Source organism: Pinus tabuliformis, chromosome Q (genome assembly GCF_031772625.1).
Source record: "Pinus tabuliformis cultivar Carrire ecotype Pingquan chromosome Q, CPIR1, whole genome shotgun sequence".
Lineage (NCBI taxonomy): Eukaryota > Viridiplantae > Streptophyta > Pinopsida > Pinales > Pinaceae > Pinus > Pinus tabuliformis.
This window is the reverse complement of record NC_142296.1, coordinates 1,350,750,730-1,350,768,997: the sequence shown is the minus strand read 5'-3', so window position 1 is coordinate 1,350,768,997 and position 18,268 is coordinate 1,350,750,730. Positions and strand designations below refer to the sequence as shown.

The 18,268-nt window shown below is 35.1% G+C and overlaps 1 protein-coding gene across 3 annotated transcripts; it reads left to right on the top strand.

The window, feature by feature from the left end:
* The first annotated feature begins 5,259 nt into the window (after positions 1-5,259).
* LOC149224897 (serine/threonine/tyrosine-protein kinase HT1-like) lies at positions 5,260-11,025 on the top strand. 3 transcript variants are annotated; one of them, XM_089386331.1, is made up of 4 exons: positions 5,260-6,612; positions 8,356-8,488; positions 8,876-9,071; positions 10,629-10,663. In XM_089386331.1, exons 1-4 carry the CDS (start codon positions 6,350-6,352, stop codon positions 10,646-10,648), a joined length of 612 nt encoding a protein of 203 aa, XP_089242457.1. In that variant the 5' UTR covers positions 5,260-6,349; the 3' UTR covers positions 10,649-10,663. The 3 variants fall into 3 exon arrangements, with proteins under 3 accessions (XP_089242457.1, XP_089242456.1, XP_089242458.1); XM_089386332.1 differs by having other exon boundaries at positions 5,261-6,612; positions 9,751-11,025; XM_089386330.1 differs by lacking the exon at positions 10,629-10,663 and having other exon boundaries at positions 8,876-9,639.
* Positions 11,026-18,268: the final 7,243 nt, after the last annotated feature.

Here is an 18,268-nt window from a genome sequence, read left to right as displayed (position 1 = left end):
TAACACTGCACTGTTGAACCACAAACCAAGCAATAAACTCTTTATCAAAGTGAAATTAACTCACCAACCACAAAATGCTATGTGTTCCTGAATGCAATGATGCCTTAACAGAATCCAAATCTGGAGAAGGGGCCATCAGAGGTTATGGGACACTCTCATGTCAACATCTTTGACAATAGCAAAAGCATTAATACTTCATGAGATTTGATAGGTAGCACTCACCAAACTATGAAAACAATGACATGTGGCAATGATGTGTGAACCCACTTACAACACAATCACCTACTTTCTTTGGTGATAGAATGTGTTCATAATTTCACGAGGTTCACTCTAGGAAATAAAATAAAGGTTCGCACACATTTTTATTCACATTATTGCGGGTCCACTTTCCCTTATCTTCTCGAATCTCTTACTCGCAATGATTTGAAGGTTGATGGTATGCTCCTCCGTGTTGATTTGAAAGTTAATGGTGTCTAAGCATTTTTCTTTTAAGTTAGAGTCTATTCGTATATTAATAATATTTTATATCAAATATAATTTTAAATTTTAAATTTTAAATTATTATTATTTTTTTAATTTATTTATTTATATTTATATATATATATGATTTTTTTTATAAATTTAATTCTTAGAATTCATCATTTAAAGTTATTATTATTTCAATGTTAACTATTTTATTGAAAAGTGATTTTAAAAGTATAAAATATCATTCAAATCACTTCCGGAAAACAATTAATAAAATAATTCAAAATTAAGGTTAACCAGTAAAAATTTCTTTATTTATATTTACATGTTTCTTAATAATTTCTAACATTATCCAAATCAACCTCATGAAAAGTGATGGTAGTGGTTTGAGCCGTTCTCCAAATCACCTTCATGAAAGAAATCCAAAAAGTTAGTCAAAACTAAGACTAAATAGTAAAAATCCATTGATTTGTGTTTACATTCGATGTTCGTATAAAGAAATGGCTAACCTGGTTCATTGAATTATCTAATGATAAATAAGGAATTTTATAGTTATAGGTGTATTGCCAAGATGTTTTTTTATTTCCAATTTGAATATTAGTAGATGTTTGCCCACATTCATGGATGATATCTTTATTAAATTTGTTGGTATGGACTTGCATGCTTCACTTAGGCAAATTCAAATTGGGCACCTTCTTGACATGAAATTAGTCAAATACCTTGCAACATTAGTGATAGCCAATTGAGCTAACCTCTTGGACTAAGCAATTACATATAATGGACATGGCATATAGAGATGAGATGGGAAGCTCAAGCAAGTAATCAAATCAATGTTGTTTCGTCAACTGTTATGTTAGCAAGAGGGTCATTATCACTATGGACACCCCCATTAACATAATGATCGTGGCATATTGACGCCTTTTCGTCATCACAGTCCAATTCTCATAGCTAACATGAGAAATCGAACAAGGAGGGATGGGGGGATTTTATAGTCTTATAAATGCTTTCAAAACAAGATGTCATTCATGACATATTGATGTTTTTTTGTTGTTGCTAACTAGTGCTTGCAACTATTATGAAATAAATATAGGAAGAGAGATGTGTTTTTATAGTTATAAAGATATTTACAAGGTATGATGTCATTCATTTGTTCACACACACACACACAACATAAAGGAGGGAGGGACAAGAATGAGAAACAAGTATCAATATTACAACCAATCAACAATTATGTTAGTATGGGGTTGACTATCATTATATATGTTTCCATTAACATAAAGATTATGAGATATTAGAGTCTTTATGTTATTGCAAACATGTACTCACTACTAATATGGAATAACAAACAGAGAAGGATAAATGATTTATAATCATAAAAATGATTCCAAAACAACATTCTTAACATATCTTTGTAAACACTTTATTGACATAAAAATCATGAGATATTAAAACCTTAAAGTTGTCACAAACTAATCCTCACCATGAATATGGAATAATAAGTAAAAAAAGATAAATGACTTATAATAATAAAAACATATCCAAAACAACATTCATAACATATCAATGTTAATGTTCCCATTCACTTAACAACCATAATTATAAAATATTGAATTTTTTTTTTCAAAAACAACATTCATAACATATCACTACAAATACTTTTATTAAAATAAAAATCACGAGATCTTAAAACCTTTATATTATCACAAAAGAATCCTATAACTAATATTTTTTTTTTTAATTTACCAAAAAAACAAAAATTCATAATAATAAAAGATTCATAATATATCATTATAAACACTTCCACTAATATAAAGATTATCAAATTATAAGGTGTTCATGATTTTTAAAACATCATTGTAGCCCCTCTTATTACATGCATATCATGCTATTAAAGGTTTATATTTTCACAAACCATTTTTCATTTCCCATATGAAATAACAAACATAGAAGGGTAGAACATAAAGTGTTTCTAAAATAATATATCATCTCATTATAGAAACACATACTCATTGACATAAAGATCAATATATATTTAGGGTTTTTGTCTTAGTGTGAAGTACAACAATATAAAATAACAAAAAGAATACAATAAAAAAAATATTTCCAAAATAACGTTCATGATATATTATTACGTACACTTATCATAAAATCCTTATATTATGATATACCAATTTTCACTTTTTTATTAACCTTGAATATCCTAAAATCGTTATATTAGGATGGACCAATTTTCACTAATTATTAATGTTATTAAAACTAACATTCATCACACAAGAATAAAAAAATATTTATTATATTAAAAGATATTGAATTAAAATTTAGTTTAAATATATGATTTACATGAAACTAATAAAGAAGTCAGATTGGAATATGTATTAATGATTATTTACAGCATTTTGATTTTAAAGTTTAAAAAAATGTTAAAATATCTATAGTATTTTGCTAACACATTTACTAATATAAACTTAATAAAAAATAAAATTTACAAAACATTAAATGTTCCATTAAAGTACGAAGAATTACTTCTTTTTTTTGGTTTATGAGTTTTTTGACAAACCATTAAGGAAGGGAGATATATCTCTTTTTTGCCTTACCATGAAAGTTTGCCTTCATTTAGCCTTGACGCCAAATTAACCATGGGATCAACCTTGGAGTTGTTTTATCCAAGAATATAGAGACATTTCTTTCGAGGGATAGACTGATACAGCTGATAAATCTGCTCGAAAATTTGTCTTAACTTTGTATTTGAGGGGAAAGATCATGAATATCAATGGTGAATCATATTCAAGGAACCACAAAAAAATCACCTTCTGAATTTCCAGATTCACAATTTGCCTTAAACCTTGATACAAGGCATAGGCTTCAGCAATGTCGTTGGAAATGTGACCTAAACCCCAAGCATACCTATGTTCTTCTTGATTCTTAGGGAAAAAATTACCCCACCCCCCGCCCTCGCCCCCGTCCCTGCCCCATAAGACTCTCAAACTTTATTATTAACAAATATAAAATGATAATCTCCTTGTGGGACGATGGGGTGATTGTCTTACTGGGATGTTATCCCCTCCACGTGGATTCAAATCCTATAGGGGACACCATGAGCCGTCATAGTAAGGTTGGAATGATATACATCCTATTGGAGTCTAGGATCCTGACCCCAATTTCTGGTGGTCTCCAGACATCTCAGTCTTAGGTTGAACTATGAATTTTTGATATATGTAGCTTGTGAATTGTTACATATATATAGGGAAGTTGCTAGTTCCCCATCAACCATTTTATAGCTAAAAAAACAAATATAAATTATCTTAACTCCATATTATTAAATATTTATAAGAATAAAATCCCTTAATCACAAATCTTTTCTCAAGTTTTATATTCTAGAAAAAGTTTTATATACGAAAAAATTTATATATCTCAACATTTGATAAATTCATAATTAAAATAAAATGATATTATTTTTTTAGATAGATATATATATGTATATATATAAATAATGTACTTTTAATTAAAAAAATACAAATTTCGTAATCTATGAAACGTTTTTCAGAGTGTGAAACTATGGATAACTCATTAAATTAGTTATAGTTTTTTTTGATGATTAAGTAGTTGATCCTTTCAATAGTTATATACTTGTCTTAAAAATTAAGTCATATATATCTAAGTATTAATTTTATAAATAAATATGTCTAATTATTATTTTTTCTAATTTATATTTTTTATTTAAAAAACATATATATATTTAATTCTTATCTAATTTAAAACATACTTATATGAAAAACATAGACTATATTGATGTTAATCATCATCATTATATTTATTTTTTATATAATTTAATTTATCTTTAATCAAAACATTTTAAACAAATTTGTATCCACTTTAACCACAAAACTAAACATAAATAATAATATATCCCTTCAAACTCAATAAAAATAGGAGTCGTTATATATGCATTCAAATTTCATACCTTTGTTTATCAATTAATTGCCTACTTACTTTTTAATAATTTTATAAAAAATGATTACTTTGTCTGATTAGGATTAAAATAGCATATCGCTATTATTCACAACCAAATTTTATAAAAATGATTACTCTGTCTGATTAGGATTAAAATAGCATATCGCTATTATTCACAACCAAACTAACACATTTGACAAATATAAATAATACTAAGCACATTATCAAATAAATATACAATTTATCAGAAGTTTTCAACATACTAAAATACTATTTTAATTTATTTTTTTATTTAATAAAATTTATATATATATAAAAGTTGATCTTGTACTCACTTGATAAAAAAATGATTTTATTAATAAAATTTATTATTATATTTTAATTTATATTTATTTATATATAAGTTGATTTTGTGCTCGTTTGATATGGAAACGAATTGGGCTATTAACAATACATCTACGGTTGACCAGATTATTTCAGAAATTTGAACTTTGAATTTCCTTAATTATTTAAGCCATACCTCAGGTTATACCGACTAAACTGCATCCCAACAACTTTATTTTTATTCTCACTTAATATCATATTTATATTTTAAAAGCAAAGTCAATATTATAAATATGAAACATTTATTCACCTGAATTAAAAAAACACAGGCTCTCAACACAAACATATACAGACTGACAGATGAAAAAAAGTCCAAACAAACCGGCATAGGACCTCTTTGGAAAATGCACATTAACCATTTCTCAAACCGTAAAGCTTAGCACACTGTAGCGTAGGTCGGTGCATGAAATTGAGCATGAGGGAACTTACAACCTACTTTTGACATTGTTGTCGGTGATAGCCACGATCGGTAAAGTTTGAATCGTTAAAGGAGACTTCCTTCTGCTTTCCTAGATGCTTCTTGGGGCTGCTCTAAATTCCATGGCCAGGACTCCATAATCAGAAAATGGAAAGCACATGGCGTTTTGGGAGCTGCCTAGCCTGGGATTTTGAACCGATGTTTTCTATTTTCTACCCTTTGCTATTTAGTGGTTCAATCAAAACTTGATGCTGATGACAGGGAAGAATGAAGGACACTCTCAGAGGGATAAAGGACAGTATAAGGATCTCATTGTCTCCCACCAGTCTGTTGTATGTTCCGTGTCAGTTCGTTCTTCTTTAAAAGCCCATTGCATTTCTATGGTGAAATTGGTTCAATGGTCTTTGGTTTTGACTCGGATACTGTTTTTCTTCGGTACTCATCTGCCCAATTTACTTGAATTATTTTTCTGTGGAACCCTTTAAGCCCTTCTTGTTACCTTTCTTCTCAAACATTCACCATATCGCCATATCTTCCTTCTGTAGACCAGCTCTTATGACCTGCTGTCGGTAATTGGTGGAAATATCCATATTCATTTCTCAAAATTACTTGAGAAACATTCTCCACGCCATTTCCTCTGATCTTAACTGTGAAAATATGCTTAAAACAATTGACCCGCATTCAATTATGTTATTGTTCCACATCCACTCCTAAAATTTGCTCAAAACCATTTACCCGTATCCCTTTGTTGAATACTATTGACCGACATCAATTTCTGTCAAAATATGCTTCACAGCAAGCTTCAGTAGGCCTCTGTATCCAGTTCTAACCTCCCCATCTCTGTTTGCAGGCGTTGACCCGCATTCATTTTTTGTGTTTGTGTAAAAAATGAACTCGCAACAATATTCTATAAGCCGTTTTCTTGCTTCTGTATCCCCAGAATTTGCTGAAAGTTGAAACCATTTGTACAGCACATTCTCGAAGCCAAAAAATGTCTGAAAACATCATCTGTATCTCTTTCTAATATGTCTATATCCACGCAGCAGTAACTAATTGTTAACTTTGAAGAACAACAGCCATTTGAGGCTTGAAAATCTTTCATTTCATTGACGGAATGCATTGCAGTTGGATATGATGCCATATTCAGAAATGGGTTCAGGGGAGGAGAAGAAAATCCCATGGGCAGAGTCACTAAAAGCTACTAGAGTTCTTCCAGAGGGCATCAAGGATGGTGACATGTATACTGAGCAGGAAGCTGACCGGAGCCCAACATCGATGACGAGGAGCCCTTCTTATGATTTTGAGTTTGATGACAAATGGTTGATTGATCCAAAGCTTCTCTTTGTAGGGCCAAAGATTGGAGAGGGTGCTCACGCAAAAGTATATGAGGGCAAGTATGTTTTTCTTGTCCCCGAAACCTTTTTTTAAGTCTTCAAAGCCAGAGTCCCTCCTGCTGCTACTAACATAACGGTTATGTTAAATAATGGATTGGTTGCAGGCCGATTAACTTTACCTGTTTGGTCGTTCCTTTTCCCTTCTGTATGGTGTATGCTGTATAGCCTATGTATGTGAGAATATTGAATAGTAACAAGAATAATATCAGTGAGATATGCATTTTGGAATAGTTAGGATGGCTATCAAATATCTATATATGGGGATGGATGCCAACTCCGAATGTTGTGAATTATCCTTTGAGTTACCTTGGTTGGAAAAAAATCTATGTATTTCTTGTTGAATGGCCCGACTTCTTGGATATTGGAATTAACCCTTATATCTGGATTAACGACAGGTCGGATAACCAGCCAGTAACTCCAAAGAACCTAATTCTGGGAGTAGATCCCGCGACCTTCCTTGGTACCATTACCTTTTACAGGGTGTATCAGGTGATTGATTGAGCTAATCCCGACCACCGACCACCCCCTACTCCCCACACACATATATATATATATATATATAATTTCAGCTGATTGAGCTAACCCTGCCTCCTCACACACACACATATTCATATAATTATCCAGACAATCGATGCATACAGGTGTTAGTTGATTTTAGGTTTGCGTATATGAAATTTACTTAAAGTACAGATGAGCTTATATGCCCCTATCCATGTGTGTGTGTATATATACCACGTAGGTCTCCCTGAATCTGAATTTAGTATTTACCCAGTCAGTCGTCTATACGGTTGTTTTAAGTCTGTATTCATGCTTTGTAGCATGCATCAGGCTGAGTATTAGGCTGAGATTTATTTCTCCAAGTACAGATGAGCTCATATATCCTTAGAAATACTAAATGGAAGTGGAGTTTGGATTTAACAACATCCAAAGGTATCTGTTGTTGTCTAGTGTAAAGTGCAGGCCTTGTTATTATGATGACTTAACTTCAAAAATCCGGCAGGTGTGCTTTTCATGATAATGCAGTTGACCAAGTCTTCCCAAGACGAGGGGTGGTGTTAATGAGATAAACACCAGTACTATGCTAACTGTTAATGGTAGTCCCCTTGCTAGGGCTAATGCGGTCTTTGCTGACGAGGCCAAGGGTAACTTTGACAGAGTAGAAACTCCTTAGTTGTGGTTTTGTAGCCAAAGGTCATTGTCTTGTAAAGTTGATGCTATAAGGAGTTCCACTCTCTCTCGTTAAAAGGTCTTGACCAACCCAAAAGAAAGAAAAGAAAAACATACATTCCCACCCACCTTGCAGATTTCCCCTTCAAACCTATCTGTTGAAACGAAGCTACTCCAAATTTCAGAGCCATTGACAAATGTCAGATGATTGGAAGTCTGCACGGTGGATAGGATTACCTGTTATTTTTTGTGTTTTGGCCATAGCTTCAATAACTGTGGAGTCCAGAAATTCAGCCCTTGTAGTGAAGAGATCGTTAGCCAAGATAGCTGAGAGCTCAGTGACTGAGGGAGCTTGCTTTTTATGTTCCACTTTGTATTCAATGTTTTTGGTATTGTATTCTCATTTATATTTCATCATCTTGTGCGAGTGTTGTTTATGAACAAACATCAACTTGTACTCGTTAGGAGAAACAGCTGAAAAATAGGAAGAGCCCACCTGTTTGGTTGCCAATTGAACTCAGTCTACTTGCAATATCGACAGTTCACATTCTTCTAACTTTTACCAAACTTCTGCAGGTACAAAGAAAAGAATGTTGCAATAAAAATCATCCAACTAGGGGATACCCCTGAGGAAAGAGCTAAACAGGAGGGACGGTTTGCAAGAGAGATTACTTTGTTATCACGTGTGCAACATAAGAATTTAGTGAAGGTTGGTTCATTATGTCATTCTTCCAGGGAGTAACTTTTTGAAGTAATTACAAAACAACTTATGAAAAATTGATCTTATCTCATGTTGAGTTATGCTTTTTGTTTCCAAGATATTATATTTGTTGATGGGACATGTGACCATGCAACAGCCTTAGAGTGACTTTAACCCCATCTTTTGGATGTTGACTTCTTATGTGGCATTTTATAGAATGAACCTTTAATTAAAATGTCTTTTGTTATCTAGGATTATTGATGGCCAGGTTCCAAGTTTGGCCTATCTGACATCTCAGTATTGCCTATGTTTTCCCTCTTTCCATTTGTGTTTCTAACTTCAGCAATTCTTTAAGGGAAAGATTTCTGAATAGGTTGGGTACTTCTGGAAAAACAGTTTATTGGAGCCTGCAAAGAGTCAATGATGGTGGTGGTCACTGAACTTCTAGTAGGTGGATCACTGCGGAAATACATGATGAGTTTACGGCCAAAGCGGATAGACATGCGTGTTGCTCTGGCTTTTGCACTGGACATAGCTCAAGTTATGGAGTGCTTACATGGAAATGGAATTATTCACCGTGACCTTAAGCCTGGTATGCTTTTTATAGAGCCTACAAATTTTATTTGTTGAGTATTCTTTTATTGAAGTTGTTAATCATGTAAATACACTAGTCAATGAGTGTTTTTATTGTATTTTGTATGCATTGGGGATCATTTGTCATTTAGAGTTGGACATGCTGAATAAGCTTTCTTTTTGGAGAAATGTATATACTAGAAATGTGAAAGCACATGCAAAAATAAAAAAGTAGAAGATAAGTTGGAAATTGGAGGAATGAAGACAATACCAGAATTTTTGACAAACTGTAGGGTTCAAGGGTGCAACAAGCTTTTTCTTGTAACGAATCAACCTGTTTGTTATGTTAGAAGATATATGAATGGAAAAGTAGAGATTGTGAACCTCTATCGTTAAAGGGGGGCAAAAACTCATACATTGGAGGTGTCCAAATTCAAAGATGGAAGAATACATGATTGATAGTAGGTAGATAACCATGTTACAATTTTGAGTTGTATTTCTAGAGCTCTCACAACCTTTCACCAATATTAATTAATTATTAATAACCCTATTGATATTATTCTTGTGATTATGACTCTATTATTGTTAAGGCATGTGTCAGCGTCCACCAAGGAATCCTGCTATAAGTTTTCAGATCCCAAGCTTGATTTGTCGATGCTACTACCTTATATGATACATGTTTTTGTTTTGGTGACTAGCGGAATAGGCAACGGCGGTGGTATCATACTCGCGTTACACGGGGTCGAATCCCACCGGCTGCCACTATAACCTCTAGGAGCAACCGCCCAGCCCGCAAGGACGGCGCTTGGTTAAGACGAGACTCGAACTCGTGACCTGCATAGTGGCACGGACGACTTAGCAGATCGTCCGCTGGCCACGAGACCAAACCTCTGCAGGCAATATGATACATATCTTCATCTACCTATCAAGATCTATAATATTTGCATATCTTTCCACATATTGGTATCAAACATGGTAAGTTGGGTAACCTATAAACAAAATCTTAGCATAGATAAAAACCACACTTTCAACAGGATATACAATCTCTTGAGTAGTCATTTTTTTGAGATAATTGTAAGCTATAAGTTTCCAGCAAGATGTTCAGGAGAGATCTGTAAAATCTCAGACCCTAGACCCCATTTTACCCCAGATACAACATTGAGGACACTTTTTATTTGTCATTTTAATTTCATAGACTAGAGGGATATATGTGACAATTGCCAGGCATCTAATTTTGATTAGGCTTAGTCTCTGGATTTTTTCTAGCCACATGAACAACAATTGCATTTAATGGGAAGGGCATTGACCAGGACTGCACTTTACAGGGAGTGCAGAGAAACATAAATAATTTTGTCAATGTCAAACGAGTTTTTCTTCTATCCCCAGCCATGTGCATATTTTGAAAAGAGAAGTATCAGGGAGAGCACCCATAGAGTATGAATGGTTCCTATATGGTGCATCAATATGAACTCTTTTATTTTCACGTTATGTCATTCTGGTATTGTTCCCTTCCTCCACCTTGGCGAGGCTACAGAGGCAGTTTTTTTGTTTCATTTGTTGTGATATTTTATTGCAGGTGAAACTGAAGAGAACTAATGGCATGCCCTTCAACACGTCTTGTAATGAGACATTATGACAATTCTCCACTTTCCTAGGTCAATCAGTGGAGGACATCTAGTCATCGAACTATCCACATCTATAATTCATTGGCCCTATTGATCTTGTAGTCAATGATCTCATTTTGACTCAATAGGACACAAGGTTCTTCTTCATATCTGAAGAGAGCATTTCTGACTAAATTACAAAACATCCACCCTGAATTCTTAATAAAATATTGTCTAGCCCATTAAACTCTATGGGTTACAATTTTGGTTAATGGTAGAAAGAGTCTAGATGCTCTTGCTTGCAAGGATCAATTATCGTAGACAGCATGTATTTACTCCAGACTGTTGTACAGGCAGAGATTGAACTGTATACCAGACAACCCGAAACATATTTTGGGATTCTTCACATCTAGAACAAGTTAACAAACAAGGAGATGTACATGAATCCTATGCACATAGCTATGGTATTGTGGGAGACGAATTGAGAGGACCCAAAACGCATCTCCCCTATTTGAAAAAGAATAAAGGGAAATACTTTAACAACTTTAAACTTTAAATATGCATTGAGACAATTGTGCTCATTAAATATTTAACCTGATCAGAGGGAGTCAATTTGTTTTAAATAAGAAAAAGGTTTATAAAAATATTTCAAATGATAGATCCAATACATTCAGAATGGCGGCATGCATTCTGCCATGTGTAGAGCAGTTCTTTTAATTGAAATGTGCAAATAGTTCCGAATCTCAGATACTTTTAGACTATGCTTTGCATCAAATACAAACTGCTCAGAAGTCAAAGGTATCAACTTAACTGTCATAACCTGTGCATGAATTTCAAAACAAAAAAAATGGGAAAAAAAAAAAAATCTCACAAGACATGTAACAGGTTATCCTTGTTCTCTGAGACCTGTGAAGTTGATTATTTCCTAGTGGTAGGTTGGTCCGTTTGAATTGGACCTGTTTCGTCCTAGATGTCCATAGGTGGCTGGTGGCTCAAAACATCTTCCACCAAAGATTCCAGATCATGGATGATCCACCTCTTGATTGCATCACCAGCCTATCAGGACTAAATTTGTGTCCAAGCTTTTAAATGCAGAAGATAGATGATCTAGAGACACTTTCCTCTTTGAGTGTTATCTGTCACTGGGCTAGCATCTCATCTGTTTCCCATAAATCTCAAACTGCCTTAAGGAGTCCAGAATTCTTTCATTTGAAACTGTGGGCGCCTTTCAGTACTGCTGCTGTGAGTTGCATGGCCCCGTTGTTTCATGAAGTTCTAGGGACCCATACTATTCCTGAGTATTAAAACGATTCACAGATTTCCCTCCCACTGGGGAATGGGAAGGGAAGCTACTATTACTTGGACCCTGGTCCTAGATCGTCCTATCCATGTGGATAGAAGCGTCTGCCATTATGTATTGCAGGAAGAAAACCAAGTCAACAATGAAGTTTGAGACAGAAGGGTGGCAAGCAACGTTGATTTCATGGTTATGAGGAACCCCCTTTTAATCTGAGTGGTTGTAATGGAGAAATTCTAACTTGATTGTACTGCTAGTCTTCCAAGGAATGCCTGTCCAAATCTTGTCAGCATGTTTGGGAAGAAATCTGGTGAGGGGCAGAATCTATGAAGGTGTAAAGAGGGTGGATACACATTAAGTCCTCAAATCTATGGGTTTTCAACTTTCCAGTATTCACACATGGAAGAGGAGTTGCCACGGGGTCCCTAGTGGTTAAAAGTTTGTCCAAGGTGAATTTCCAGTTGTTCTCATTCATGAGGTAGGAAGTGTTAGAAAACACGAGTTTATCATCTCTTCTATAAATGACCCTAATGTGTTAGCCAATCTGCTAGCATAAAGGTTCTTCTTTGAAAGACAAACTTACAATCATCAACATCTCTGGAGCTGACATTTTTTTCTGAGGAACGGGTTAAATTTGGTCAGTCTAGACTCTAAAGCTTAGTAATAGTAATGTTTCCTCACAGAGCATTCCCCTTCACCAGAATTTCCAGATGGAAGTCAGATCAACCACCAGCTTTGTGGCTGGTAACCACATGGGATTTGACTGGATTGGAATATATGACCTCTCCATTGACAACACGTCTTTGGTGGATGGTTCAACTGATTGAGACAACCCTTGGCACTAGACTCTAAAGCTGACTTAATCATGTGATGTGGCTGTCAATTTCCCAATAGGGATTTTGAATTTTTCCATTGAGGTTGTCTATGATAAATTTGGAATCACCTTAAAGGATGACTCTCTCAAATCCTTGTTTCAACTTGCCTTCGTTGTTGCAGTTTGGAGCAGCCAATTCTGTTTGATTATTTGTTTTATGACCCAAATTCATTGGTAATTTCCCATTATTTTCCCTTCATGGTCCCTGGAGACATCACCTGCCCTTGCTTCTCAAGATTACCCCTAGAAGAATGACTGTTGGGTAAACTAAGATTGCCTAAATTCTTTTTCATTTAATGGCATTTAATAAATAATTAATTGAATGATGACCTTTTACTCCATTTAAAATTTGATACCTTGTCTTATTTTGCCCATCTCAAATATATATTTTGCACCAAAGTCTCATTCTATAAAAGGAAGTGGTGATTTGAGAACAGGCTTGTAATATTGAAGAATAAATGTATGATTATAAGTAGTTGAAAGTAAACAAAAGTGACTAGTTCTATTTCTGAAATCATGGCAAATGTCCAGTAAAAACAAGTAATGACTCCTGAGTTCTTTCATGTACAGATGGTGCCCACCCTTTGGTCAGGGCCTGTAAAGGTGAACTAATGGCTTTTACTATTTACCTGTTTTCAAGAGAAGACTGTAGCATAGCCAGACCACCTCCCTTGGTTGTCAGGGCACTCCATTTAAAATCTCCTCCTCATTTCATCGCAGTTTTCCCAGCTATGAGTCCAGATGGGCTTCCCACATCCTCATGACAGATATCCTATGCAATACCAACAGAATCAGAAATGCATCTTACATAAATCTTAAAAGGAAATCACAACAAAGTTCATAACAGTTTTACTAATAGAATTTCCATTCGCATAAACTCAATATTTGATCATGTAATTAACTTTTGCAGTGGGATTTATTTGCATGCACAACAATCTCTACAATTGCTCATTATGAATTAATTTCCATGCATGACTAACACAAAAATTCATTCCAATTAGTTTCCATATTGAGATTATTACACTAAAAATTGTCTATGTTGGCCTTCTTTATAAATTGTTCAAGACCAATGGTATTTCTCACATGAAGTAGATGCCATTTTCAGCTTTAGACAAGAATAACAATTTCTATCATTCTTCTGGCATCATTAATGATATCCACAATTCCAATTCCGTAAAATTGTTGTGGCTGTATCTTAATTTACACAAGAGAGGCTGACTTTTGTATTTTTCAGCAAGAACTGTTGGCTGTATCAGGTTTAGCATCTGCATATCTTTATTTAACAGAGAGCCTATTACAACCCCCTGGGACATTACCATAACCACACTGACCTTCACCGATTCAGACACATAATCTTCACACATAACAACAACCATTAAAATTAATTATTGACATATAAAGATTAATTATACATTACTTATCTGCTGAAAAAGTTAAAACACTTGGAGAAAATAGCTCAACAGGAGTGATTTTCTTCCCAGCCACAGGTAACAGTGTGTGTAGGTGCCACCCCCAAGCTAGGCAATGAAGCAACAAAGCCAAATTGACAGTTAGAGCGATCACTCACATTCCCAACCCAGCACATACCATGATTGGGCTCTGCTATCTCAGAAATAGGATATTGACTCCAGGCACCTCAATCAGTGCTGAAACATTTCAGGAACCTCTTCCTTCCAGCTCCTACAAGCCCAGACATGTCCTTCATTTGTGCACAGTCCCTTGGGAATCCAGTGTAGCCAACCATCTCAGTGTGAAAAGGGTTCTAACTCAAATTCTCTTGCTAGGAATCCTGGTAATGGTTTGGCAACAAGTGCAATACTGTCTTCAACTACATGTCTCTCAGTGATACCATGTCCCTCATGGCAGCATGGTATTTCCCCATACATCTCATCTCATAAGTGTACTAGCTAAAGAAATGGAGAAACAATGAGCTCAGTCTCCCCCAATTTACAGGAATGGCTCCCCAATCTAGGAATGGTGAAGAATTGTTCCAAAAATTAGATTCCAACATTTTGTTTGATGACTCTTGCATGCATATGTAAAGTCACCGCAAGCATGCCCAAACAAGGGCAAAAATCTTGTTAATTTTAGATAACAAAGGTATGTTCTATGCTTTAGCACAATTTACTTCAATGTTCCTTCAGCAGCCTAATGACAATTTCCAATTATTTCCAGTACCAATCACATTAATTTAATTACGTTGATAGTAAATGCACATAGAACATAAAAACATGTATAGAAGACAAACCAAGACAAGAGGACACAAGATTTGGTGGATACCAGTGAAAAACCTCAATGTGAGGAAAACCCTTTGATCAAATCTTCTTATTATTATTCAATAGTTCAGCAGAGAGAGAGAGAGTACATAGATCAAATTCACTTGCACAATACACAGTGAAAATAGCCCTTGTCAAAATCAACAGTCAACTGCAGCCCTAACCAGAAAGTCAACGCTGGTAAAATCAGCTACAAAACTTCCTCCAAGCAGCTTGGTCAACAGCGGTCTAATTCGGCCTCCAAGAAGGGTCAAAGTTAACCCAAAACAGTCCACAAAAACTGGGTCAACCTCATTCAAACTTCAGTCAGCCCTGTGGTCAAACAACCCTGTGGTCAATGCAGGTCAAACAGCCTTCATTGCCTCGGTTTTTGTGCCAGAGAATGTGGCCTCAAGAGATTGGAATTCTGTCCAGAATAAAGTAGTCAAAGACAATCAAACAACCCCTTGGTCAACGCAGGTCTGCACTCTGAAATTTTGGCCTGTACTTGTCTCTGAAATTTTCGGCCTCCTGCCACATGTGCAAGAGAGAGAGAGAGAGAGAAAAGAACCCACATTGTACGAACCAATCTGATGTGAGGAGAGAGAAGGATGTGTGAGTGAGTGATGTCCAAATGATGAGAAAGGTCATTCCTATTTATACAATTTGTTGAGGGTGAGGACTCAGAGACATCCATTGGGCTCCTTGAGCCTACATTTGACTGAGGCCGACCTCGACAATTTGTGCATGAGAGAATAAATTCAAAATTCCACTTCTGCTTGTCAGAATGAGATGATATTTATATCAAAATTGGACCTCTTGAAAAGAGGAATCCAATGCAGTAATCATGTCCATCATATGAGCTGTCCCACGGTGGAATTTGGCCTTAGTTGCCAATTTTAACAAATATCTGTCTGAGAAAACAAGTATCAAAAGACAAGGGACTAATCAAGGGATGTTTGAACTTCCACTTGTCAACAAGGTGGAGCATGGGTTAAGTCACTTAACCCCCTTATTTCCCTCTCATTTCCTCATTGCCTTGAGGGGGCTCCTTGGATGTTGTTGACCTTAAGTGCACATCACCTTATTAACATTATTTTATAATTTCAACTTAATTCGAATGGTAATGTACTTAACACACACTTACGATGTTTGCATCACTAGACTGTAACATCTCACATGTTTGTTGTCTTACCATTTCATGACAGACCTTGGCCTTTTCTTGTTTTGCTTCACAAGACTGTGACATCTCACATGTTTGTTGTCTTACCATTCCATGACAGACCTTGGCCTTTTCTTGTGCACTTGAAGTATCAACATTGACATATTTTCAACGTGTGCATATTGAGGGTATTGCAAAGTCAATCTAGAGCATGCCCTGGATCATCAGGTCCACATATTATTACAAACAATTAGTGTGGACCTCTCAAACCATGGTGAGAAAATGGACACCTAAAAAGTATAGAGTTATTTTTAACCCCCAAGTCTAACCAGATCGCGATCAAAATCAATCTAACAATGAGAGATGAAGAGGACAAGGAAATGAATGTGACCAAAGGAGTACTCAAGTTGAACATGGAAATCAATAATTTTGTCATATTTGTAGAGAAAGTGCAATCAACCCTCGACACAACGATGCAAAACCCAACAACTACCAAACAACTAGAAAGTACAATATGTCTAGCAAGGCACAACAAGTCAAAACATGGTTCTATTTGATTTACAGACAAACTAAACATGCTGAATTCTAATGTAGAAATGTAAAGATACAAAAATGTCAGTAAGTTTATTCAAGATGTAGTGTGAATTAAATTATATTGGTGCCAACGAAATTTTTAATTCTATATATGTGTTTGTGTGTGTGTGGAAGGATTTTTTCTTCAAACAGTAGTAAAAAACTTGGATGAGATATGCTATCACATACCCAAGACAGAAATGACAGGGTTTGGCAAAGAGTTAGAACTTCAGTTTATAGGTGCTCTGTGGTGTAAGATTTGTACATGTATCTGCAAAAATGCTCCTAAGTTTTTGAAGCGATTATTAAAGATATGTCGGTTGTTTTTATAATTTTGCATTGAAATAGATATCCCTTAGATGTGTGGGTGGTTCAAAAATTTTGAAAGATAAGATATTAGTTCATTTTTCACTTTCTGAGTCTCATAATGATTAAAGATAAATTTTCCTACTTCCTTATTTTGAGCTCTACTAGTAGCCAGTCTTTAGTTTACATGTTTATTTTTATTAAGTGGCAATCGAGAAATGTATTGATTATGTTGCATTGTAGCTAACATTAAAGCATAATTTAGAGATAGTCCCGACTCTTATATATATATATATATAATCGAATCTGATGATGAGTAACTAGGAGTTGGCGAGAAGGAAAGTAATGTTAACTTTCAACAAGAGTGGGTGGCACTGGAAATGCATTTCATCAAGTATTTTGCCTGATTAGTTCTTCCCTTCCAATAATCTAATTCGTTTTTGTCATGGACATACTTGAAAAGACCTAAATGCTGCAGCCGCCCTTTACAACCACAGGAGTGTTTCCAGGAATTGGACAGATTTTTTCAGGACTTCAAACATATATTTACATGACGCTGCTACACAGACTAGAGATGCACATTTTAGTGATGTTAGAGGCTTTCCCACTTTTCCTATATTGAACCCCTCTGTGTAGCTTTTGCTTCTCTAATGAGAAGATGCTAACCGAAGAATGTGACGTAAACGTCACATTGGGTCTGAGATACCTGCTTGCATCTATGTCTATTGAGAAAGGACGACATTCCAGATTATTCGTATTTGTTTCTATCATATGATGCCTCTGCTTTTGAACTGAGTATTGGACAAAGCTTTTATATCCATTTCGAATATGGAACTTTATTTCTAGTCCCATTGGTTGTTTTATGTTTTCTCAGCTATTTATACTGTTCTCTTTCTATTCTTTCAAATATTTATCCTGGACTTGGACCTGGCCTCATCTGTTGATATACGCTGCATCTATGGGTGGTTAATTCCCAGATAAGGCAGTTAATTCTCTTTGCCACCATTACTGGGCTAGTATGTCTTCTGGGGGGTTTGAACCTGGGTCTGAGCACTGAAAGTGCTTTGATTTAATTGCTTGATCACAATTTGATTGACCTGTTCACTTCGCTATCTTATTTTCTGTATTACAGACATTCTTTTCAT

Bases quoted from the DNA above. Each gene is read 5' to 3' on its own strand.
- LOC149224897 (XM_089386330.1), top strand. From the start codon at position 6,350: ATGATGCCATATTCAGAAATGGGTTCAGGGGAGGAGAAGAAAATCCCA. The intron at 6,613-8,355 runs GTATGTTTTTCT...AAACTTCTGCAG, and splicing joins GCAAAAGTATATGAGGGCAA to GTACAAAGAAAAGAATGTTG. The intron at 8,489-8,875 runs GTTGGTTCATTA...CTGGAAAAACAG, and splicing joins AACATAAGAATTTAGTGAAG to TTTATTGGAGCCTGCAAAGA.